The following is a 27277-nucleotide window of genomic DNA, read 5'->3' on the forward strand; positions in this document are numbered from 1 at the left end:
CAGTTTGACAAGATAAACGCTGCCTGTCCCCACCTGCCCCTGCACTGCTGCTGTATACACCAAAATGCTCCCTCAGGCACTTCCGGTAGCATTGATTGATGGAGTCCATTTTGAGTTGGACAGTATACAACTAATGTCCCATCTTATCTGTTCATGAACAAAAAATAGGCACAATAATAACATCCAAATGTACGCACTGTAGCTTTAATTTCCTTGGTTGAAAACCTGGCTTAAGTGTGTTCCTCACATGATAACAGCAACACAAATAAATGTACATTTTATTTATTACTTTAAATTAATTGTCTGAATATAGAGAAACTGTTTAAATTACCCCACAAAGATCCCCCACTTTTTTTTTCATAGATGGTGACTTGTGCAAGTCATTGTTCCTGAACAATGACTTGCACTTTTATCCCCTTAAGCCACTCCCCCCGTTGTGACTTCCATGTTGTCGTCCACCTGAGGAGGAGAGCGAGCGGCCAAACCAACTATTTGCAGCTTTCACGAGACTTCTGGTCGTTTTTATCAGGTATGTGGACGTTAAGCAGCTATGTCGGTTTCCAATATCTCAGTCACTTCACTCTCTGCGGTATTTAAGGTTGACTTCGCGTTTAAAACGCGGATTAACGCTCCTGTAGTGTTTCTCCTACACTACGTGCCCGAGAAAAGAAGCTGCCTCACTTATTTCCCTCTTAAAATGCCGTTTTCATTCAAGTAAATAAATGTCACACCGTGAAAATACATTTTCAGGGAAGTGAAAACAGACAGTGAGGGGTGAATGAGACCACAGCAGCGCTGAGTTCATCCGTCAGGTGACTGCTGCTGCACCCTGCTGGTCGGCGAGAAGAATGTTTTCAAGACTGGTGTCGTGCCAAAAAGTGATAGCCTGCCAGAAACTGATTCGGGTCCGCCGGGGCGCGCACAACTTGTTAACCCTGCGTCGCAGCAATTCGGCCTATTACAGGTGCTTTTTGTGTGAATTAAACCGTGATAACGTTCTAATATTCTGCCTGTGGTCGGTTAAAATGATTGACAGCTGTTTTTAAATACAAAATAAATATCTGTCTTATTTTTCGTCTGTTGAAATATCTGAAAAGGGCGAATGCAAACACTAGCATGCAGTATTCCAGTTGCCAAAAAGTGATTTGTGGAATATTTATGTTTCAAAACTACTTCGTTTTATTGGGTATGACATATTTTAAATATTATCGCCCACTCCTTCAATTTTACCTGTCGAAATGCTTGTGAAGGGCTAGTACAAACAATAACCTGCAGTATTACAGTTGCCAAAAAGTGAGTTGTGCGCCTACTTTGTGGATGAGGAGATATTTTTTCTGTCAAAATCACTTGGTTTCATTTGAGGGGAATATATTTCATACATAATGGCCCACTCCTTCCATTTTACCTGTTGAAATACTTGTAAAGGGCTAGTACAAACAATAATGTGCAGTATTCCAGTTGCCAAAAAGTGATTATCAAAGCAGGTGTCGATTCATTCAGTATTTAATATATAATATTTTAATTTGACTTCAACAATGCACCAGAGAAGTGAATTGCACGAGTTCAGTAAGAGTGCAAAATATAATGTTGTGATTGTGTGACAAATCACAAACAAAGAAAATACAATGTAATGGTCATTTAAATGCCATTACTGCATATTTGATGTTTGATAATGACTGGTGAATTCTTTCCCAGCACAATGAACGTGAGGAAAGTGGAAAAGACAGTTGTGAGTGTGGAGCAGGCAGAGGGGGTTGGTGCTTACGTCCGCAGGAGCATTGGCAGAAAGGAGGTAAGTCAATCAACATGTTTATATTTTCCCAGTGACTCAAGAACCAATGTCTAATACTTGTCCTACACCAGACAAATAGGACGCAACTCTTTTTTTGTTTGATTTTAAGTGTTTTCGTACTCTTATTGTCGATTAATCTATTAGTTATCTTGTCTAGGAAGTGTTGTTGTCTGAACCTCATAGTGATATGGTTTTCAGATGTCTTGTGTTGTCCACAACAAAGAAACCAGAAAATATTCACATTTAAGTAGAAAAAACACTTAAAACCATTAATCAATTATCAAACAGTTGTAAAGTAAAGTAATTTAGTGTAGTTTCTTATTAATAATTGATTATTTGCAGCCCTAATATTTCATATGAATATTTCAGTTCAGAAATACCCTTTTTCATATTTGATTTAAGTGCCTCTAAAGTTTTATACCTATATATATTGAAATAATATATATTTTTTAACACCAATTTGTTATAATAATTATATTAATCCAACTCTTTATTCTGATTGTTAGTGCTTCATACATGCAATATCAGTATACATATTTTAAGAAGCTTATTTTTGGATAGCTTACATCCATGACTCCAAACCAGTGTAGTGTCAAACTGTAATTCTTTGTTCCATAAAGAAGACCCACCTCTTTGTTTTGCCATATTGCTTTTTAGTAGTCTTATTTGTAGTTATTAGTAATTCTATTTTCTTCCATTTACCAAATGAAAAAAACTCTTTGCAGCTGAGGAACCTGGACCCCTTCCTGATGTTGGATGAGTTCAGAGTGAGCAAGCCCTCAGGTTTTCCAGACCATCCTCACAGAGGATTTGAAACGGTACGTGTAAAAGTATTTGACCTTTTAGTCTTTCCTCCAGGTTTGTGTCTGATTTCATTGTCCTCATTAATATTAAACCCACCAGACATTGTAGATACTGCACATTTACACCACAATATCCCAGTGAGTTTTATACTTACAATAAGCTACATTTCATTTGAATTTATGCAGAAAAATGCAACAAAATAATGATATTATGATGAAATAACGATGATTGGGGCAAATTTGCAATATAAACAGAGCTGTCTCAAAACAACAAAAAACAATAAGAATTTATCAGTCACAGCTTTTAGTTTTTTCTGCTCTTCTTTGACTTTAATGTTAATAAACCTAGTATATATTTAAACATTCCTTTGTTCTGCTGGAAAGTTGTTTTTTTTCCACAGTTTATGCATAACAATTAAAGCATAGGAACAGTGTTTACTACAGAGGATCAAATTACATACTTTTATCACCAGATGGCGACAAAAGGACGCCGTGAAGAGAGGACACTGACTGTTACTTTTCCACAAATGAAAATTTAGGTTTATAGACTTTATAGAAAAAGCACATGGAAAGTCAGAGGTGTCAGGTATGTGACTGTATATTGTACAGTGCATTGTACAATGTGTATAACCTCTCATGATCAGCTGAGTAAAGCTCAGGTTGAAATAATAATTAAGACATTAAAACAACCTTCAGCTCTTTTTTCATTTAGTTTGCTGTTTTGTTCTGGTTTTTTTAAATGAGGCAGGTGTTATATCAATTAAATTCAATACAATTCAATTTTATTTGTATCAACTTTAATTAGAGCTTATATCTGTGGTTTATATCTTCTGTCTTTATTTCATCCGGCTTTCACTTTTGCCTCAAGGATGTGTGATTGAATAAGAGGTCCCAAAGAATGAAAAATATGATAATTCGTCTTGTTCTGGCTCCCACTCTCTGAGCCAGTTAGTGGTGAAGTTGTTTATGAAAATGACTTGATAAATACATTTATTTTGTATTGGGTCAAAATATTTATTCTATTGAAATGTTACTTCAGATTCAGATTTGCAAATAGGTCTGGGATTGCTTTTGCAGTGTGTGATGCGAGGCTAAACATCCATGGAATAAGATTTGTGTCAAACAACACTGTTTAAGAAGCAAACAAAATCGAACCACAAAATCAAAATACACAAATTGCAAATAAAATATCGATTTAATCATTCAATAATATTGTATTTTATTTTGTTTGAAAATACGTTTTTTGTTTGCAATGTTCGTAATTTTATTTGCTCCGACTCTTGTTCTTTGCGCTGTGTTTTTTTGTTTGCGATTCTGACCATGGGCGGGCCTTAGGAAGCTGCCTGCTGATTGACTACTGAGTTTTGGAGCGACACTCCAAGTAGTCACGGGCTTGGAGTCGCTGTCCGCCTGGAACTCGCTCCCCAAGTTTTCCCCGTCAACATCCGACAAAATAATTAAGTAAGTATCTAAAGTTCATAATCTGACAAACCTTACCTACAATTAAAATCAGCGGTCGCTCCAAAACTCAGTAGCCAATCAGGAGGCAGCTTCCCAAGCTCCGCCCATGGTCAGAATCACAAACAAAAAACCACGGCGCAAAGAACAAGTGCATTGCTTCATAAAGAGTGTTGTTTGAAAATATTGGCACAAATCATATCCCATAATTATTCTTACATGTCTCTGTTGTGTGGGGTTCACGGTTCCAGTGTCACTTCTAAATGGAGGCTATTGAAATCAAACTTTATAAAAGAAGAAGAAGAAACTGTCCTTAGATCACCAAACCAGCTCCTTGAAAAGTATTTGATTTGGCAGATGCAACGTACATCTCCCAGTGAGGGAGGACAGGTTTAGGCTGCGCTCCCAGCATGCCTTTCAGCAGGTGTGTTTGCTCACACTCGCATGACTTTTTGAAATCACACAGCTGCGGAGGCAGATCACAGGCAGCTCGTTGCAGGAGCCTGTGATCTCCCCTCGTACGCAGATGTTCAGCTTTTAACCTATGACCTCACATATAGCGTTTTTTCCTTCCTGACCGCTGGTGGTGAGAGAAGCACACACGTGCTTGTAGCTCACGGCCTCAAATATGGCATTTTTTTGCAGAAATTGGCTATGCAGTAAGCATATAATTGCTTTAAAATAAAAACAGAGCTTGGTTTTTGGAGACAATAAGCTACAACTGAAGAAGAACACATACATTTGATTCATAATCCAGTGAAAAAGAAGGGAGTAATGACAGAGAGAGCGGGAGATTAGATGAGAAAGTAAAGTTGTGAAAAGGTCTTTACATCCTTTTTGGTATGTGAAGGCCACTGTAGTTTGGGCGAGGTAAGTGGTAGCATGTTGCAATCTGCAGTTTCACCGTGAGACGTATAGATAGATAGCTTTAAATCACGTGCATGAGTTATTCGTCATGTCCAATGCTACGCAGTAATGCGTGCATGTGTTTTCCCTCAGGTAACATATGTTTTACAGGGAATCTCAGCCCATGAAGACTTCTGCGGCCATTCTGGACGTCTGGAACCTGGAGATCTGCAAGTACGTGTGTAGAAATTGCTCCTTTATAGCGGTTCAAAGAAATGGTTTTACATTATTATATTTTAAGGGAGGGTTCCTCGTTCATGGTCTTTTGGGGATCCACTGCCCTCCGTGTTTTAGGTGTGTCCCTGCTCCAGCACACCTGATTCAGATGGTCAGCTCATCAACAAGAACTGCAAACGCCTGGTAATGAGCCATTCATTTGAATCAGGTGTCTTGGAGCAAAGAATAAGGAGTTAAGGCCTGTTCAGACCTAGTGTCAACATTCAGTCTGAGTGATCTGATCCCATGTGGTGCCCGATCATAAAAAAACTAAACACATTTGGAGGTGGTTCGAGGACACATGTTGCCAGATTCCTGCGTATATTGGATCAGGGACCTCCTCCCTGGCTGACGTCCTGTGATTCACAGCAGTTTCACAGTATTTTTCTTTTTTTTTTTTTTACAATTCTTAGTGTGTATATACTGATTTTTCCTCAACAAATATTAACAGTGATCATCACATGATTCATTTGTTTCTGATGATAAGAGATCAAGTTACAGCAGCGCGAGCAGAGCTTCGATTCACTCCTCTTGAATCTCCACAACAGCTGTACAGTTACTCATTAAGAACATCATTTTCTCCTCGTGAACAAATGTGACATCAGGTGCCAGGTGTTTGACGGCTTTTCACTTCAGGACAGAGTTTGCATGTTCTCACTGTGTGTGTGTCTCTGGTTTCCTCCCACGCGTCCAAAAAACCTGCAGAGGTTAATTGGACACTCTAAGTTCTCCTTAGGTGTGAGTGTGTGAGCGAATGGTTGTTTGTCTGTGTGTTGGCCCTCTGATGGACTGGTGACATGTCCACTGTCCAGGTTGTGACCCTGCGTTTCACCCTGTAACAGCTGGGATTGGCTCCAGCTTCTGTTGACTGTATGTTTTACAACATATGAATATGAAGCTTCAGACTGCAAGCTTTACACAAAACCTGAAAATGGGAGGATATTGTTAGTTTGGTTCTTTCCTATAGTTCACAAAGTCCTTTTATCACATTCATTTTTTTAAATGCAGGGTTTTTGTCTTCTGTGTTGTTGATTCAAAGTTATGATTAATGTTATATTGCTTTTTAGTTGTGATATAAAGTAGCAATGACTGTGCAAACAACACAAAATAGACTCAATTCAATCCGATTTTAAAGATTACTTTAAAGACTTTTTTCTCAGGTGTGTTTATATAGTTATGTTTATTAAAAAAAATGTTTCATCAGATTGTGTAGGGTGTGCTGAAAAAAGGTTATAAGACACTCTATATTGCATATTTCTAATTATTAGCTGCTGATAAGAGTAGTAAATGAAGATGTTTCCTGTTTTTTCCAGCGAGAGGAAACACATTATCTAACAGCCTTAATCAGTGATTGTAAATGTGGTAGAGTTCAAGGAGATCACTAATAATACTTGGTACATGTGCAATGATATACATCTCTGCTGCTTAAGGTAAATAACTGTACGCTTATATTCTGTGTAAACAGCATAATTACATTTAAAACAATCTCTGCTTAACTGTTGCTGCTCACATTTCTTAATCTTTAATTCATTATTTAATTCCTGCGTGTTATTTAGATTCTGAAGGAGCAAATGCGACTCAGGAGTATTATGTTTACAGCAGAAGACAACTTAAATCCTCTTGGTAAACAAATCCCCGCAAACACATTACATATGCATTATAATGTTGTGCACTCACACTAATTGGATATCATGCCCTTGGGGTTGTTTCCTGTGTTTTTAAAGCAGTAAAGTGAGACACAGGCTGCTGACTCAGCTTGAATCTGTCAGCTAAATGTGCACAAACACACACACCATGTGGACCCTCTGGAGGCTCGGACGTCGGGTGGGAGAAGCAGATGCTTCGACGCCTGCCTGTCCTCCAGGGAAAACTCAGGAAAGTTAGTTACTCAAATTAGTTACTTTTAATGAAGTGGTGAGGACATCTTGCCGTGAAAATAAAAGACAAAAAAATATCGATTAAGTCTTAGATTCAACTTGAAAAACACTATTTTATGTCCAGTTATGTAACAGTTGCAATAAAAATCATTTCAGCATGACTTGTGAGTTATCCAGAGAGATCGTCTTCCCAGTAAATAGCCCGGCATGCAGCATTATGAACACTCACAGATGACTTACCGTTGGCCAGCTGCATGAAAGCAGAGTGGAAATTTCCAGCTCAAAAGAGAAGCAGGAGCTTGTTTTAACTGAACTTCATTTAGCCCCAGTGTTTAGATTCACTGCCTGATTTTAAAACACATGTCATTTCATCAAACTGATCCTCTAACTAATGTTTTATTATTATTATTTTTTTTTGCTTTAAACAAAGTGGTGGACCAGTAGTTGAATTCTGATTTTCTGACGCACCACTACTTGTTTGTTCCCTCGTTCACTCATGAATTTGTTTATTAGTGCCTTCTTCTGGATTCCATCATACATTACTTTTATTTACTCTTCCTTTGGTTCTTGGTCTCCTCTCCCTCTTCTTCTCCTTCCTTTCCGACTTCTCTCAGTGTTTGTCATCTTCTCTGATCTACTGCTGCTGGCATCACCATAGCTCCTTTCTCCATTTCTACTTTTGAAAGGTTTGATATGTAACAATTAATAACGTCTGAAGGCCCTGGTATACTTCCGCGCGCATGCCGCGCATCGTGTCACATTGCGGACCCTGGTATACTCGCGTGTCAGGGTCCTGTAGTATTTCACTTTTACCATCGGGTGGTGGTGCATGTCTGGACACAGGGAATGGGACGAATTACTACCAAATAAGAAAAGAACGATGCGATGTCTAAAATCCATTAACCAGCTTATTTCTAGGCTATGAAACAAAACTATTTTATTATAAACCTATATAAATGTGTAGCACACTCAATTTGTGCTTAGAAACCCTCCCTAAATAGACCCTAACACTGGACCTTTAACTATATTGTATACATTATATAAAAGGTATATTTCATACGTGTTTCCTTGTTTCCCCAGTGGATGACTGCAGGGCGGGGGGTGGTCCACGCTGAAATGCCAGTGTCAGAGGAGCCGGTGGTGGGACTACAGCTGTGGGTGAACCTGCCGAGTCGAGACAAGATGGTGGAACCAGCGTACCAAGATCTCAAAGGCTCACAGGTCCCCAAACGCAGCCAGGGAGGAGTTACAGTCGCTGTTATATCTGGAGAGGCTTTGGGAGCAAAGGTGCGTGTGTACTTAAACACTGACCTTGTCAGGACCAGTAGTCCTAATGGACACCTAAACCTGGTCCCAATATGGCAGAACATCACTTCCAAAAGTACTGAATGAAAGTCAATGCAAGTCTTAAAATGGATAGAACTGTGTGTGCTTTACACACGTTTGGCTGTACTTGACCCCGATTTATGCCCATGATGACAGGAAATGGGATAAATCCATTACATAAAAATCAGAAAATGGTAAGTTTATAGTTCCTCTGTTTAGAATTTCAATTATTTAGACTTTCCAGTGTCAAAGGTCAGAGTGTACATTTTCACTGTGTAGTTTGTGTCATTATGCTTAAGTGTACTGACTGATTGTTTTAGTGTGAGCTTCTGGAAGAACACAATTGTGAGCTGTGGGGAATACACAGGTGTATGACTTTCTGAACTATCTCTAGTCAAGTCAGTTTATTATAGTCCTATCACGTTCTAGACACATGTCATCTCTCTTTATCTGCTGAAGAAGGGAGCTAAAATAGGATTAAAAAAAATAGATGTAAAATCACAAAAAGAACTGTGGGAAGAATTGTAATCCATAGTAGATTCTGATGTTGATTTTAATGCCACAGAATTTGAGCTTTGTTCACAACCAATTTAAGAAACAGCATATAACGAATAATCATGACTGTCACTGGTGCCACTATGTCAAGATTTATTTTTTCTCTCCTTTTATGTGTTAGACAGTAAATATAATCTTCTTTTTTTTCCCCTCCCCATAGTCTCCGATTTTCACCAGGACACCAACCCTGTACCTGGATTTCAGGCTGCAGACAGGTGCCCTGCATGTGCAGCCAGTTCCCCGAGGTAGGGATTTGTTTGAAATAAATGCCATTTTATTGTGATATTCTGCAGGAAATTGTTAGCTTTTTTTACTACTTCATCCAAGTGTGACTAAGAATGCACAGTATATCATGGTATTTTTCAAAAATATACAACAAACACCTTCTTTTTGGTACAAATTCATCTGTATTGTCCTGTTCTACCATTTATGTTTTAGGGTTTTAGACTTTTAGACCATCACTCAGCATCTGCTATTACATGTACTACAGCAGTTACTTCTCAGCTAAGCCCTTAGCATGTGTTAGGGAGGTGCAGCAGCAAAGGTTCTGATTTTCACGTACCACGTAATATCATAGAAGATAAATAAATGTGTTTTTTTTCCGGTATAAACTGGTATACGATCCAGCACTATGCTAAGTACAGGTCTGAAGACAATCAGTCCTGGATGTGTCCTCAAATCTAATCACAAAAAATCAATTTGGAGGTGATTTCTGGACATTACTGAGTATACATGAATGCAATCTGCAATCGTCATCCAACCTGCAGGAGCTTCCGTCATTTTTTTTTACACTAATAAGCTCTTGATTTACTTTTTTTTCTAGTGTTTTTAATCTTATTTCATATTGTGGCTGTGTGAGAAGTGCTTTGTTTCACTCAAGAAGAGTCTCTTGTGCTCATGGACACACACACACACAAACACGTTGACATCAGACACATCTGTGCAGTCAGACAGACAGTCGCTAAAAACATCATGTTGTTCTTGCAAACAGACGTGATGTCAGTGCGCATTTGAACATAGGGCATGGAAAGGCCAATCTGAACTGACTTGTCCAGATGCGGAGCGTGCTGCAAATTAATAAAGCTGTGTCAGCACATTCAGTCCTTGAATTTGAGGGAATTGGTCCTGGAAAGCCCTTGAAAAGTACTAGTATTTGAATTTGATATCCGATGTCTGTCTAACTGAAGAAAACAAAACATCCGTGAAAAGTTAAACGTGCAGGATTTCTCTGTTTCTTCACAACATAGAGAACAAAGTGCATAAAGGCTATGTATTGAACGTGGATGGAGCATCTCTTAACGTAGCTTTCTCCACCATTAAACTCCCTCTTCTTCAGCCAGGGAACTTCCACCACGAGGAGACATTAAGAAGCCATGCCCGGGGAGTGAAACGACCATATGTCACAAATCCATATTTTGACCCACCTCCTATCAGCAAGTACCTAGTGAAAACAAACATTACCCTGAGTTGATGATAGACACTTATATAATAACAGCTACAGTAATTAGCACAGTTGTCAAACAAAAAACTGCTGCCCCCGTGTGGCCAATAAAGTTATTTCAATTTGTGTGTGTGTGTGTGTGTGTGTGTGACAGGATGGACAGCGTTCATCTACACATTATCTGGATCCATTCATGTCGGTGAGTGAAGAATGCCTATTTTATTTTGATTTTATTTTGCCTTTTCAGTGAGACACACTTTCAGTTGTCCGGCACTTCAGACCAATATGAGAACAAGAAGAAGAAATCATTAGGTTTCAGATCACTCCCTCACTTCTCACGCTGATCTTCCTTCTGCAGCATTTACGCCACAAACGCGCGTGTGATCTCAGTCCAGTCGCAGTTTCCCCTCCCACGTCGAGCCAAAAGGGCCCATGTGTTCCACTTTAAAGCCTGATGGATTCATACCGCCACGAAACGATGACGTCCTCACGCGTCAGACTAGATCGGCTCAATTTAAACACTCACTGGAAAGAATATGATACTCTTGGGTATAAAATATGACCAAATCTGGCTTCAGATCAATCACCTACCACACATGTAATAACGACGCCCTGTTGTATCATGTTCAAATTTTGCATTTCCTACTTATTGGACAACGTCATGTGACCTGTGATTTCCCCTTGCATGAGAACAAACCCTGTCAGACTGTTTTTGTTTGTTGTTGGGTTTTTTTTTTTTTTTTTATTCCTTGGTTGTGATTTAATTATTCTCCATCAGCGTTGCACTGCAGGAACACTCAGACCAGTTGCAATTGCTGACAGATGTTGCGATGACATGGCGCGTAGAAAACGCCTGCCGAGACTAAAGACGTTATGTGAATTTTTGAAGTCTTGAACTTTACAAATGCTGTCTGGCCAAACGCTGAAGCAGCTGGTTCCGATGAGTGCATCCACCACAAAAACACTCAAGGCGGGAGAGAGTGCGAGAGAAGGGCGTAACAAGGTCAACTTGTCCGAAACGCACAGGTGCTTTTATTTCTCTTTAAAACAAAAGTGTTACGCTTCAAAGCCTGTGGTTAACCATAACTGGGTTTGTGTGATTCACCAAAGCAGGACCAATTTTCCAACCCGAGACTTTGACTTTCATTTGCCACAACGGAGCTTCTCCTCCCAAGAGTTGTGGATTTGTTTTCAAATATACACAAAAAAAAAAAAACAGCTCATCGACCACAAAACCTAAACAATCATCTTGCCTTGTCTCGTTTTTGAAACGTTATTTCAAACAGCATTTTTAAAGGGTAAAAATCGAACCTGTGCTGTTTTGAAGGTCCGGATCAGGATCAAAAGGAGGTGGAGTCGCACCACACCACGGTGTTTGGAGATGGGGACTGTGTCAAGGTGGAAAACAAGGTGAGGACAGCATAAAGATCAGACATGATCATCGCTGTTTGGAGCTGTGAGACATAATTGACTCAGTCGTCACGTGTCTCACCTGCTGTGGAGAAGACGTGTGTCCACACTGACAGATCTGCAGCTGTGCACAAGAGCAGTAAGATGTTTATATCCAGTTATCTGGGCCAGAGGCGGGGTCTATACTGCGCATGCACCATTCATAACGAGAGTCTAGGATAAAGATTTATACGTCTTTTTTGAATTTAAATGCAGATTATATATTATATATGCCAGGTATATATTATATACATGGCACTCACTGTCTGTATAATGTGTCTTCTTCATGTGAGACAGTTGGGGCGGCGCCCTAGCGCCCTCTATTGACAGGCCGCCACTGATGCTTTTTCATTTGTTAAGGCTTTTCCACTGTACAGTTGTAGCACAGCTTGTCTCTGCGTCGCTCTACGCCGTTTCCCTTTCCATGACTAAAGTACCGCCTCAATGTGGGCGGAGTCGTCACACCGCGGCTACACGAAAATGCCGTAGTGCTGTCGCTAAATACACCAGACTTCTCTGTTAAATATTGAAATTTTAGACATTTCCTTAGCTAAATGTTGGAGATTACGCTGCTTAACTTGTATTAAATGAGGGTCTTGTGTCTGTTATATGTATTTTATTATTGTTCTGTTTTTGGTATTTTTATGTTTTTATGTTCTATTATCCCAGCATTCACATATAAACATTATCAGTACCACATCACAATTAGCAAATCACTAAATACGTCAATAGAATGAACGTGGAGTCACATTTAAGGTCCATTAAGAAGGCTGATTACTGCAGGAGTAAGTGATGATTTAGAAGCTGTTTGTTCTTCACCGGGACAGATTGTATCTGTAGGCAACAGCGTGAACTGGTCCCTCTGAGGATGATTCAGGTTGGCCAGGATAGAGTGTGCTTTCATTTAACGACCTGACCCGATAGAGTTCATGGAGGTCATTCAGTGCTATTCCACTAGTTTTGCTGCACACTTCCTGTGAGCGATTTTTATTTGGCTTAAAAGAAAGAGACCCGTGCCATTTTTTATCTGCGCTATTTAAATAAAGTGGCCACTGTAAAGAGACTTCTTATAGGAGGATTATTTTCTTTACTTCTTTACTATTTGTTTTGGAACAAGTGATTTCCCACTTGTGGAAGACATGTTCACATCAGACTAAGATGATGACAGTACCTGCTGTTTCCTCCTCAGGGCTCCGAAGAGTCTCATTTTGTGCTGATCGCTGGAGAACCGATCAAAGAGCCTGTGGTCCAACACGGTACGACATGTTTTTTCTCTACGTGCCACTGAGCAACATGAGTCATCGGTGTCTAACAGGAGTCACTTGCAGAACTCACTTGTAACTGTTTTCTTTGCCCCTCAGGTCCGTTTGTAATGACCACAGAGGACGAGATCAGAGAGGCTTTAAGAGACTACCAGAGTTTCAGAAATGGCTTTGAAAGGGCCAAAAACTGGAGATCCAAGATCAGAGACTCTTCGTAAGCCGGGGGTGGGGAACCTTCACGTGTCTGTGACAAACAATATCTCAATCTCTCATATACACAAATATTAACTTGTGCTGCTTTTCCACTACATGGTCCCGGGACGACTTAACTCGGCACAGCTTTTTTGCTTTTCCATTAGTGATAATACCTGCTCTGACAGAGTTCCAAGCGAGCTGAGTCGATACTTTACGCGATGTCGTCGGACTGCGTCGTCACTGGAAGAGCGACGTCCGACAGAAGAATCAAAGCGAACAATGCCGAACTGTAGATCAGTTAAAAAGACTTAAATATCCTGAAAATCTTACAACATTTATGTCTAAAATCTCAATATTTAACAGAAGAGTCTGGTGTAATTAAATGATTCTAAAGATTCAGAACACTACACGAGTGATGACTCCGCCCACGTTGAGGAGGTACTATAGTAATGGAAAACCAACCAAACTGTGCTGTGCCGAGGCGAGGAGGTCATGCTGGGACCATGTAGTGGAAAAGAGGCATTGGACTCAAGGTGTTAGAATGTGTCAAAGAATTATGGGTAGTCATGATTGACCATTTTTGGTGTTTTTGTTAAATTTGGTTTAAGACAGTGGGGGAGCCCATTTTTTAAATCACCTTTTAAGGAACTTTTTAATCAATATCTAATCAATCACAGTAGGACATTAGTGATATCATTATTGAAGTTTGAGCTGACCTTTCCTTTAATTTCATCAAAACCTTTACAGTAAAATTGCTTGGAACTTGACAGGAAGACGGGAACAAGAATCCTTTGAAAGGTTCCCATTGAAACTGTGTACATAGACTTTATTGATCCCAAAAACGGGAAATGATTCTGTTACAGCTGCAGGGTTTGAGGCAACTCAAATATAAGAAATATAAATATGAGTTCAAATATATATAGAAAGAAAAATAGAATATACAATTAGAAGATATAGACAGCTATACAAGAAGGTCAGAATAGTATAATGTGGTAAAATGTAAGGGCAGAAAAAAATTGGATTCAACCAGATAAAGAAACAAAATCAATAATGTATTAATATTTAGTCCCAAACATTCACTTGCACTCACAATTTAACTGTTTAGTTTGATGGAAATGAATTGCACTTAAGTCTACCTGTTACATGAGTGTGGAAAACAGTGCTGTTGGTCAGAGGAGACGTTGGGCAACATCAACCACGTGATAAAACCCAATCGTCCCTCCTGGCTGTCAGTTCACAGAACACAAAAAAAAGACCCAGTGTTCCGTCGCAGACAAAACTTCCTGGCGACTGTCAGGGAAAAAAAGGTAGATGCAGAACTGTGTGTGTGTGCACTTTCCAACATGATTGATCGATCATGGAAGTGGAAAAGGCCAATCTCGAGCATCACCACAGCTGCAGGGACAAATAAATAAAGTTTAAAAAGCAGTCTTGCTTCAGCTCTCTCCAGGCCCCTGCTGCCTGACAGACGTCATTTGTCATGTCATCTTTCAGAGGCAGAACTTGTGAAGCTACTGTGCGGCTGCTTGCGCTCGACAGAGTTTAAGTCCTTTGTCTTTGCCTGAATATCTGAATACGCTGTTCAGTGTAACAAACAATATTCAGGCATTTGGTGAGAGGCTTCGGGACATCAAGATAAACAAATACAACTGAACATAATATTATAATCTGTTGTGCCTGCAATGTGAAATCAATTTTACAAACTGTACAGCCAGATAATTCTCCTCCTTTTTAAGGCACACTCTGAAGTTTGCAGCTTCAGAATAGTGGCAAGGACTGTTGCCCTGCAGCAAAAAGACGGGAGTTTGCAACTTGGTCCAACCGAGCACCTTTTTGCAGTGTGCGTTGGTTTCCTCCAGGCTCTCCAGAGTGGATTCAAAAACAAACATTACGTCAGGAGTGCTTCTTTGGTATGTGGTAAATAACGTCCCTCTGGTTCAGTTAGGGATATGCAGTAAATAATCCAAGAATCTAAGGCTTAGATTCTTGGATTATTTACCGCATGGGCTTAAAACTGGCGGCCCGCGGGCCACATGCGGCCCTCCAAACAATTACATGTGGCCCGCCCACCACAAAATGAATTAGCTAGCAATATTTCTTATAATAGTAATAAGACATTCGGTTGTAATTATTGCTTTATTAAATATGTTACACTCAACATTAAATTACATATATTTAAGATGTTTTAAAGTTATCCTCATCATTATTTGCTAAATTTTCATAAATTTATCATAAATAGGCTTTTATTGTGAAGTATACACAATTTTATATCAAAACAAGCTCTTTTACTTTGAAATTCTCATTTCATCATAAATATCTTATGTTGCTCACCCTGCTACGGAACACTTTTATTCTCTAGACCGGCCCCCTCTTGACCAAACTAGATGCTTATTGACCCCTAGGTCATTTGAGTTTGACACCCCTTAGATTCTAAGGGTAATCTTTAAAAAAAGCCTTTAATATTGCACGGCTATTGAATCATATCAACAGTAAAAACAAACATCCTTTTGGTTGTTTTATACCTTGTGGTCACGTGACCACTGCAGGCATTTCAGGTCATGAACGAAGGAAACAAATGTTTCAATGAATGTTTAGGCATATTCATGTAATATATGGTTTATGTCTGTATGTAACTGACATTTAGTTTTGCACCAGTTTTAAGGGTTATGTAAGAAAGTTTCTCTGCTCATCTTCTCAACACTACATGCTGCACCTTTGTCCCTGATGAGAGCGATCTCTTTTATCACTTTCTGTCGCGGTGGAAATGGAAGGAAACGATCTGCTCGCCTAAAAGATTTCATTCAAGTTCGGTTTAGGCGCAGAACGTGTTAATGACATTAAAAGAATACACATGTCTGACTCAGGTTAGGTAGTCCAAACCCAGAGTTCAAACCAAAATGGTTGTACTCGTGGCCATTTATACAAAAAGTCCAAGTTTCTACAGTTGGCCACTTAATCTGCAGCGGTTTTGGTTCTGACTCGTGTCCAGTTAGTTATCTACTCTTCTTGAGAAACCCAGTGTTACTCACAAGTAGTCCACAGGAGGCAGGTAAACGTTGACGTTGATTTCAAAGGTCTGGTCCAGTACCAGCATCATGCGGTCCAGAATCGGAACACGTACTTGGTCCACTTTTATGCAAATGTAAACAAAAACGTACATCCATCCACAGTCAGTCTTAAAATAACCATAAACTATTGTTTAACTGTTGCTTACATATTGCACATACAACTAAAATCACTTAACATTTAGCTTAACAGGGGAAATTAAATCAGCAGCAATTTTAAAAACACTACTTTTATTGTATGCTCCATGTTAGTCTACCTTTATGTTTTCATTCTCTTATTTATTGTTGGGTTTTGGGTTATGTTTCCAAATTTAAATGTTTGTTTTGATGGAGTTGCCCTTGTGTATGAACTGTGCTCTACAAATAAAGCTGCCTTGCTTTATTTATTTATTACTAGTTTTTCTGTTTCCGCTCAATCGTGGGAGTAAATAACATGCCTCGTCATTTGCACGGTAGTAACTTGTAAAATACAGATTTTAATGTCGTAACTTGTCTCCACTTTCCTCGTTAACATTACATGGTTGCAAATCGGATGCCGAAGGTTTCTTGAAGTCATTATGAAGACAATATAACGTACTTTTATACTTTTATAGTTGAACACGTGTGTGTGGATTGTTTGCTGGCAGGAACACAGAATGGTGATAATAAAAACATTAAACTTTTTTATGATAATTACACGTTGGTTTGCAGGTGAGAGACTTGCGTGCACGTTATGAACTCCACTCTCATATTTAATCCATTAAGTCTGTTACATGCTGAGTCAAACGGGCCTGGATGAGTGAGGGGGTGGGGTGTCGGTGGGACACGGGGTGGTGCTGCTGGACTCTAACTTCCCCTCACATGTTACAGAGGTCTGGATCACATTTAAAACACATGTTCAGCGCTCTCTTCCTGGCTGTGTGCGGTTTGGCAACTCCAGAGAGGACACTGATGGGGATTTAAACGGCCAAGGGAACTGATCACTTGACAGATGGACATTAAAAGAGAGCAAGAAGGAAACACTCAGCCAAATAAAGAAGGAGCAGCAGTGGGAGAGAGACACAAGGGCAGCCACCAAGACTGACATCCATGCTTCTCAGCTTTTCACAATTCAGCCAAGATCTTCGAGGAAGCGGTTGTGTGGCCTTTCTTGCACTATTTTGGCCTCGTTTTGGACCAAGACCCCAGTGCAATCTGGAGAACTGAAGAGGGAAGTTTCACAAATATTCATCAAGTCATTTCAGGAGGTGCAGATCATTTATAGAGGCCTCACAGTTGCAAACTAAATGTTCTAAACGTCCTCAAGAAAATCTTTCATGACGTAACTTCCAGCTTCTGGTTGTGCTGTTATTTTACAAGAGAACCTTCGGGTTCTGCATCAAAGCTCCAGCAGTTAAGAGGTGCACTATTTAAAGCCTCTTTAGCATTCTCCATTTGGCCCACAGTGTCTGGTTGCTGTGACGTCTGGTTCACACACACACTCTCACTCGGACAGTGCAGCTGGATGATCGGGGAGTTTGTGCTGCAGTGACTCAGTGTGTGTGTGTGTGTGTGTGTGTGTGTGGTCTGAGAGTCAGAGAGGCAGTCGGTTGTAAGCGCTCACTGCCAGCAGTGAAAGACGAGGAGTTCCCTCTTCTCTTCTCCGCAGTGGAAAGGCGAGCAGAGCCCCGAGGACGATGAGGATGAGGATGAGGCGGACGCTGTGCAGGCTCTCCTGCTGGGTGACTTTGTTGATGGAGCTGAGCTGGATCAACGTGGGCCACGGCATGCACAGAGAGGCGGGGAGCAGCGTGAGTATGACACACAAGATCTTTGTCTCTGCTTCAAATAATTAGTAGGAAACAGTTTTTTTATCGCTGATGTTTAAAGACTGTTAAGGATATTTCTCTGACCAGTGCTGATGCTGATCTTTAGCATTGCCATTCCATAATAGACAATACAGACACCTGACAAAAAACTGATTAGATAAAAAGTAATTATGAAAACATGAAACAGGTATTCCTTTTGCCTCTCTCTCGTCTCAAACCAGCCTTGTCGTTCTCCTCTGACGTCACGGCGTATTTCCTCTCTTCTTTCGGACCATTCTCTTTAAACCCTGTAGATGGTTGTGTGTGGAAGATCATTGGCCAGATTTCAGGTCAGATCTGGCCAAATGATCCTGTAGTGTGAGGAGTTAACAGATATGATTTTAACGTCATCAGACACATTAGAGTCTTCTCAATTTCAAATTGTATTAAACGTGTTTGATATTTATTTGGGGGGGCGTGAGCAGAACCCCGCAATAACCAATGAGAGCGAGTCGACCGGGAAACAGATGTTGCATACTTTTCTTCAGAACTGTAACTTGTACAAGCCAAGATGATTCCCAGCCATGACTTCATCCCCAGTTTTCTTTTGCGTTTCTCTGCACGAAACATCTCACACACACACACAACAGCTATTAACTGACAACGACAACAGCCCGCCTCCATGTCACTTAAAGAGGTGTGAGATCTCAGATGCCTGGAATCTCCTCTGTCAAGTGTATCGTCTAGCTGTGTCACGATTAAAACGTTGATTTAAATCAGTTGAAAGTCCTCTGGTGTGGGGCAGGCTGTTCCGCTCCCTCAGTCAGGTCTGATAGTATTGCTTGACGGAGCCTGTTTTCAGCTTTAACAAGCAGTTGAACAGTTGTACCGTTGCATGTGGATGAGGGTCAGGATTCGCCGTCAACATCCAACGTCCGCAAACCTTCCCCTACGTTTACGTCGCCCTTCAGTTCTTCTCTGTTTCCCATTAGCAGGTCTATCCCCTGGTAGACATTTTAACGGGGGGAAACCTCCCTGTTTTCTCCTCTGTTGTTTCTCCGGTTTAAGTGGAAGCAGGGCCGGCCCGCCTCGCTGCAACACATTGAAGACATCAGGGCACTTACAGTTGTCCAGAGTAAACAAAGCATTCCGCAGACAAGTGCATGACTGTCCTCTTTGATGTGTCTCCGCCCCGGTGGCAAAACTCCTGTCCATTATCTGGCTTTGGCTGTCCCTGGCTGAAGAATGAGCCTGCGTGGTGAACTCTGGGAACTTCTCGTGTCTCTCACTCACGCCCTTGGCTCTTTAAAAGTCAATTAAAAAAAAAGAAGTTAAAAACAAAACAGTAAAAATCGCTCACACGGAACATTATTTTGGATTCACTGCTTTAGTGTGTGTGTGTGTGAAGACTTGCTCGGGCTTGTGCTGCCATCTTGTGCTGGGGTCTGTGAGTTTAATCAGTCTCATCTTCTAACAGTCACATCACTGACTAATTAACTTCAAATGAAAACAGACTTCTAATCAATTGAACGAATGAAAACCTACATTATATATAAAGAAATAATATTGACTTTAATTTGGATTTTTATGTTTGGGCATGTCCCATCTGTAATCATGGACGAAGCAGGGATTATAATCTATACTTCAGACAGCCACTAGGGGGAGACAGTAGTACACCTCAGTGCTACAGATAACTTTTCATTCATTTATTCATTCATCTTCTAACCCTGAGTTAGATTTGTGAACTCTATATTGTTCTATATCCACACAGACACTTTTATTTTGAAATTCTGCCCTCCTGGACCTGACAGCCTTATACCAGATACTTCCTGCACTGTAAAAATTATCAACTTGTCTCAACTAAAGTGTCATTTGCTGCCTTCAGAACAAGAGCGATGACAACTTAGCTTTGTTTCAACCAACAAAGTTCATTTCTATGACATTTAGTTGACATTTCATAACTAATTCTTTCATATCTGAGTTAATTAACCCTCAGTGCTTACGGGGCAGGGATCTGTGCTGCAGGTGCACACATGGTAATTTGCCGTGGGAATAATACACAACTCCTTATATGGACATCCTGGGGGTGTCGGTTTATAGGTCACATATTCAGGCGTTAAAAAATGCAATATGTGTTCTTGAGTCAAAGTTACGTTTCATTTTATGTCGCATTTTTAGTCGTGATATAAAGTAGCAATAATTGTGCAGAAGTCACAAAATGAGAGCCTTTTTCTTTCCTTTTTGTTCATAAAAACGATCCAAGTGACCTTTGAACTGTGAAATTTCACAAATTTAAACATTTTGAGCACTTTTTGATCGGGTGTGTTTATATAGTTTGGTGAAAATGACATTTGTTTTTCATCAGATTGTCTAGGTTGTGCTGAAAAAAGGATATAAGACACTCTATATTGCACTTTCTTATAGCCTCTGTATATACAGTACGTTTTACATAGTAATGGAAATAATGGTTCGAAGGCTTAAATGAATAAGTTGCAGTGACTTACAGAGATTTGATAAGCATTCCCACGTGTGTGTTCGTGGCGCTCCACTTGTTCGCACTTGACCTCGAGTTCCGTTCCACAGGTGGTCATTACTTGCCGGGAGTTTGCCCGTGTGGATCCTCCTTGCTGCACCTCAAGCAGGTGTCCATGGTTACTGTCTTCTTTGTTGTCTCTTTCTCTGACTAAACAGGAGTGGGTCAATAACTGGATTAGAAAGGGAACTGCAGGGGGGAGCACAGTCAGCGTGTGCATTTGCTTGTATACGTCTTAAATATCGCTGCCTTCATTACCTGCGGTCCATTTCGAGTCATGAATCATCCTCAAACTGTGCGTCACTGGACTGTGGGAGAACACACACACACACTCACAAAGGCTCTCAGTTTAAGTGGCCACTCTCTGGCTGTGAGGCGACATTACTGGCCAGGCAGAGCATGAGAGCAGAGTGGACTCAGGGCCACTCATTTCAGCGTCACTGACGGCCAGCTGAAGCGTGTTTGAATGAGTCTGGCTGTGCAGATGTGGCCATTTTCAGTGTGTGTGTGTGTGTCTGAGGAAGAAAGAAAGTCATCCTCCTGTGGCCACTTCCGTGTTCCTCCTTTTTCTTTTCCTCCAAATTGCTTCTGAACGTGGCGTGAGTGAAATGTGTATAGCATGACATTTGGTTTTATGGTTTCATCTCATCTCATCCAACTGCTACTGCCTCCATTTTCATTTGAAAGCCCCAGGGTTGTGTTTTAGTCTGTATGAGCAGAAACCCGAATGGTCAATTACCAGTTTTCAGTATTGGTGTGGAACCAGATTACATCACTGAAGACGTATTTCAATAGATAGGGGGAAAAAAACTGTTTTGGTTCAGTGGGTGAGGTTACAGTCAGAGTTGGGTTCAGGATAAAAAAAAGTCCATATGAATGCTGTTGGCCTGTATTACTGCAGCCACGCGAGCTAAATCCTGTATAACAGATTCCATCTGCAGGTGTTTATATTTAGGCTGTAGCTCATCTGTGTAAATCCTGTACAAAATACAGGTGTTACCAACAGATTACAGCCTCCGCAGACAGATTACAGCCGCCGCGGACTGTAATTCTAAGTACACATTTTGTGCTCCCGGTGGAATTTGTGTGGATTTCATTTAGACAGATTTATTTCTAAGCTATAAAATCTAAAAGAATCAAAGCTTTCAAGCTGAGACATGAAAAGAAATGGCTCTGATCTGACTGTGTGTTTATATTGGTATATGTCTAGTTTCATTATGATTCCCAGCATAAAGGAACTGTATCTAAAATCTGCATCTAAAACAATATAGAGAATAGTTTTTTTCCCCACACAGATGTTAATTATATATAAGTATTTCTGTCCATGCTGTGTCTTTATGACAAAGAGGAAACAGTTTCATAATTTAAAATTCTGCTAATCCCTAAATATCCACATTAAAACATAACTGAATGGTTGCCAATTTTTGGTTGAATTATTTATTCATCTAAACCTGTACGATTAAAATAACAAAGAAATCAAATGTTATCTTACAATATAAACAACATTTGCATGTGTTATATTTAGCACACTGGTGTATATAAAAAACCATTATGCTCATATTAATACAAACCTCACGTACATTAAGAAAGAGTAGGAAAAACACCTGGACATAGGTTTTCGGACATTTTAATTTGTTAATACACTATTTTAACAGGCACTAAATTTTAAAATAACTGCCAGATATTGAAATTTATTCTGGAAAAATGGGCAAAAGCACTTAAAACACAGGACATTTTCTGGCCCTTTTATGGTTAAAATGAGCAAAAAAAATTCCAGACGCACATTTTTAGGCTTCTAAGTGTTAAAGCAAATTTGGCCCTCCAGTCGATTTCATGTGGCCCTTCAAACGATATCGTCATGAGTCATTTTTGTATTTTGTTTTATTATTGGATTCGTTTTGCATAAATAAATAAGCAATAAATAAATAATTATTGTTGCATATTAAAACAAAGACTTTTATTTTGAAATTCTCCCAATCCAATCCAATTTTTTGAAAAGCAGAGAATAAATAAAATACATAAATGCTTACATGAGGCATAACAATGTCATATTGTTATATGCTTTAAGCACATGTCGCCCACCTCTACTGAACAGTTGCTTTTTTCACTACTGACCCACAGGTGTTAAAGGGTTAAAATACTTTGCCATCATGCTGGTTTTTTTGATCACACACACACACAAATTTTATATTAATATTTTTATTAGACAGCAGTGACATACAGTGTGTTATTCTAAACAAATATAGTCTTTATAGTCTTTAAACTTCAAGAAAACAACAACAAATCCTGAAAATGTATGTTGATTTTGCACAAAGAGTGCGTTTTCCACTTAAACATTAGTTTCACATCCAAATCAAAGTGTAATTATCGTCTAAATGTGATGAATAATATGTGTAATGTGACTTCCCGTGTGATCCCTGCAGGTCATGAAGCAGTGGGAGAGAAAGGTGCGCTCGGCCTCCAGCCTGGACGAGCTGCTCAGACTGACGGACTTTCCTGACTGGAAGTTGTGGAAGTGTCGTATGAGGCTGCAGCAGCAGCCGGAGACCTTCTCCACTCCACCGTCAGTGGGCTCACACCGCTCCACGCGCTACGCCACCGAGTCTTACAGCCTGGAAATCCTGAAAGGTTGAAAAAGGTTTTCTGTCGTTTTTGTTTGTGCGGCACCGAGTCTGTTCACGTGTGCTCAGGGTGTTTTACGTCTTGCGTGTTTACAGCCATCGATGACGAGTGGCAGCTGACTCAGTGCATGCCGAGGGAAACGTGTGTGGACGTGGCCAAGGAGCTGAACACTGACCCTTCCATTTTCTTCAAGCCTCCTTGTGTGTCTGTTCACAGGTTTGTTTGACCTGAAACCGCAAACTTCAGGATGAAATGTTGATCTCCAGTAAACTTGAATCTCATTCAGCATCAAAGACTCTGCATAGATGCTTTAATTTAAGATATTAAAATATCTGTGATTGGATGGGTTGAAGAAGGAACTGTGAGGCTGAGGTGACAACAAATTACGAAATTGTTAAAAACAAATTATAACATGATAATTGTGGAGCTCTGAGTGTTGCTGATAAGCATAATTAGTTGCCAATGTAATTCTATTCCTCCACACACTTAAATCACTTTATATCATATCAGTCCTGCATTTGATTAGATGATTATTTTCTACATAACGATTTAATTTGATATTCTTAAATTAAAAAGATTCTCTATAACATACACGTATAATAAACAGTATATTATATGGTATTTTACCTTTACTTAGACTGTTTTTGCTGTTGGAAAAATGCGTCTGTTGTGGGACTAACAGAGGATTATCTAATCTCAAAGGCCCAGTGTTAACTCGTTATTCTATAGCCTCTATATACTGAACAGTTTATGCAGGCTGCTTTACCCACATGTGACTTATTTTTACCACTGACAGGTGCAGTGGCTGCTGCAATCAAGAGGGCATCACCTGCAGGAACATGACAACTGTACATGTGAATAAAACTGTAAGTTTGATCAATGATAAACCTTTTTTTATTATGTATATTAACGAACAAACATATGGATCCCCTACAGAAATAGGTAAAAACGTGTGCACTAAAAAAACTAATTTGTTCCCACGAATACTAGTTTGTTCCCACGAAATAGGTAAAAACGTGTGCACGAAATACTAATTTGTTCCCATGAAATACTAATTAGTTCCCACAAAATACTAATTCGTTTCCACAAAATATGTAAAAACTTACTTACGAAATACTAATTAGTTCCCACAAAATACAAATTTGTTTCCACAAATAGGTGAAAATGTGCACAAAATACTAATTTGTTCCCACGAAATACTAATTTGTTCCCACAAAACTAATTAGTTTCCACAAAATAGGTGAAAATGTGCACGAAATACTAATTTGTTCCCACAAAATACTTATTTGTTCCCACGAAATACTAATTAGTTCCCAAAAAATACTAATTAGTTTCCACAAAAAAGGTGAAAATGTGCACAAAATACTAATTTGTTCCCACGAAATACTAATTTGTTCCCACAATATTAATTAGTTTCCACAAAAGAGGTGAAAATGTGCACGAAATACTAATTTGTTCCCACAAAATACTAATTCGTTCCCACGAAATACTAATTAGTTTTAGTTTTGCTCGCTTTACTTGTGCTCTCAAGGTAACTCATGAGTTGTTAATATTATGTGTGTGCACGTTTTGCATATTTCGTGGCCACAAATACACTTTTTTCCTCATGTCATGTCTGGGGCTCGGCACAAACACATTCAAAGTCTTGACTCTGTGTGTTTCAGGTGCTCAGTGTGATTCCTTTCAACTTCGCACCTGAACCCGTACTAATAAAAGTGGCTAATCACACAGAGTGCAGGTGCATGGAGCCTGCCATCATACGCCGTAACGCTCAGGCTCACAGGAGCAGCGGGTGAGTCCAAATACTCAACTCGCTCCTATTTCTCGGCTGAATTTGTTGTGATGTTTTGCTAATCTGTGTGCTTCACTGAACAGCTGCTCTCCAATGAGCCGGCTCTCAGCAGCCGAGGACTCCAGGAGACTTTGTGCCAGTGGGCTGATTTGGGATTGTTCCACTGACAGATGTATACCTTACCCGTCCAGTGCACCAGGTGTGTGTATGCAAGTTTACTTAAGAAATGTATTAAATAATTGTCTAAATGGTAAATGGTAAATGGTCTGTATTTATATAGTGCTTTTCATCCAGGTGCCGCTTGTCAATGCAAACAGCCTCATTTCTGATATTATTATTTGATACAAACACAAGTGTGGCTCTCTTTTATTGACATTATTACCCACGGAGAAGAACACAGCGCTGTGTGTTTGTACACAGGTCGAACATGAACGTTTGTCGAATTTTGAACAGAAAGTGACGGCCCTAGACCTGACAGAGGGAGCGTTTGTGTGTATACAGCAGCAGAACAGAGTTTATTTAAGTTTTAATATCTTTCTCCTTATCTTGTAAAGTCTCACCCTTGAGTATATACTTACAAAGATGAAAAGTGATTTCTTACACTTCTATGTACCTCCTGCTCAGAGTTTCCACTCGGTTCATGGATGCCCGATTGTGAAATAGACGTGGAGCGCTGCGACTGTGTTCCGAGACCTGAGCCCACTCTGCAGCCACGGCCGACCCATCACTGCCAGCTCAACTCGTCCATCTGTGCCCACAGGAGTCAACGTTTCGATCACACCTCTTGCAGGTACATGTGTCTCTTACCCTGTACCTCAAAAAGTGATATTAACAGGAAATCTATAAGGGAAAGGGTTACAAATTAGAGTCATTCAGCACTTAGATCACCCCCTGGTGGCTGACTGCAATATAGATCATAAATCTCGTCCGTTATAAGAAGAGACCAAAATCTCCCACCAAATACATTAGTTTTCCAACTATAACTGCATTTGAGGTATTTCTTATTACACATATTATGTTCAAATGTGTCAAAATGACATAAAAATTTGACTTGCATATCTCCCACTTCAATATTGTATGGTCTCATAAATATGACATTTTCTGTTGTTGATGATGCATCCGTGCTGTTTTATTTCTTCTAAATGTTCCGGCTTTTATTCACAGATGCAGATTACCAAAGTAGACGTCCACACTCTCCACTGGGGAAATCTATTTAGACGACCTGCTCACCGAGGCAGAGAAGAAAGGCTCATAATTTATTATTTACAGTCCTATTTATGACGATCACTTTAACTAATTGAGATGATATTAACTCACAAGATACTTACCCTACGTTTCAATCAATGTGTCATGTTTATGTTTCATACATTTGCACTGAATATGTCATTTATATTAAAAGATTATTTTTATAATTTGACTTTGCAATGAATGTGAATGAATTGTGTGTTTACTGGTCTGTGGGTCATTTGGTACTGAGCCCACAGAGTGAATAAACGTCTCGGTCACGCGATACGGTACGTCAAAGATGTAGCTTACAAAACGAAATACTCCTGTGTTGTGTTGTTATTGTCGTACCTGTTCCGGTAAAAAAAACCTGCCTCTCAATATTCTGTTTCAATGCCTCTTGGTAATAACGGTTCCTTGCAATGACATGCTTTATATAATGTCTTTGTAGCTCATTCCCAGCCTAAAATAAAACTATCACGCTATCTCTGTCCATCGTGTAGCTTTAGCATGAGCTTTAGCATGAGCTTTAGCATGAGCTTTAGCATGAGCTTTAGCATGAGCTTTAGCATGAGCTTTAGCATGAGCTTTAGCATGAGCTTTAGCATGAGCTTTAGCCACTCTACTGCCTCTACCTTTGACTTTAGAGGAGGTGCGCTCGATTTGCTTACCCAACTGTCCAGGAATGATGGTACTATTAATTAGTATTTCGTGCACACATTATACCTACTTCCTGGCCACAAAATAGTATTTTGTGGGCACAATTTATTTTCTTTTTTTTTACCATGTAATGTCCGGGGCTCCCTATGTTTCTGTCCGTGAAAATATTGCTGCAATCTGCTGAAGAGAAGCGGAAATCTAGCCGTTTCAATTATGCCACTGATGAGGATAATGGAGAGCAGGTGTGCAGCAGACACACACACACATACAGAAGAGAAGAGAGGGTGAGAAAAAAGGGAGAGATAAAGGTTAAAACAGTAAAAAAAGTACTTGTC

General features: G+C 39.8%; 1 protein-coding gene across 1 annotated transcript; it reads left to right on the plus strand.

Annotated features, from left to right (window-relative positions):
- The first annotated feature begins 441 nt into the window (after nt 1-441).
- pir (pirin) lies at nt 442-26475 on the plus strand. The gene is made up of 18 exons (XM_058629978.1): nt 442-529; nt 1696-1792; nt 2518-2610; nt 5053-5133; nt 8133-8339; nt 9094-9178; nt 10529-10573; nt 11702-11784; nt 13013-13079; nt 13185-13299; nt 17973-18114; nt 23068-23272; nt 23362-23482; nt 24063-24132; nt 24931-25058; nt 25142-25257; nt 25683-25848; nt 26223-26475. The coding sequence occupies exons 2-18, from the start codon at nt 1700-1702 to the stop codon at nt 26239-26241; spliced, it is 1836 nt and encodes a 611-aa protein (XP_058485961.1). The 5' UTR covers nt 442-529; nt 1696-1699; the 3' UTR covers nt 26242-26475.
- Nucleotides 26476-27277: the final 802 nt, after the last annotated feature.

This window comes from Solea solea, chromosome 5, assembly GCF_958295425.1.
Source record: "Solea solea chromosome 5, fSolSol10.1, whole genome shotgun sequence".
NCBI lineage: Eukaryota > Metazoa > Chordata > Actinopteri > Pleuronectiformes > Soleidae > Solea > Solea solea.

Bases quoted from the DNA above. Each gene is read 5' to 3' on its own strand.
- pir (XM_058629978.1), top strand. From the start codon at position 1,700: ATGAACGTGAGGAAAGTGGAAAAGACAGTTGTGAGTGTGGAGCAGGCA. The intron at 25,059-25,141 runs GTGAGTCCAAAT...TTCACTGAACAG, and splicing joins CAGGCTCACAGGAGCAGCGG to CTGCTCTCCAATGAGCCGGC. The intron at 25,258-25,682 runs GTGTGTGTATGC...CCTCCTGCTCAG, and splicing joins TTACCCGTCCAGTGCACCAG to AGTTTCCACTCGGTTCATGG.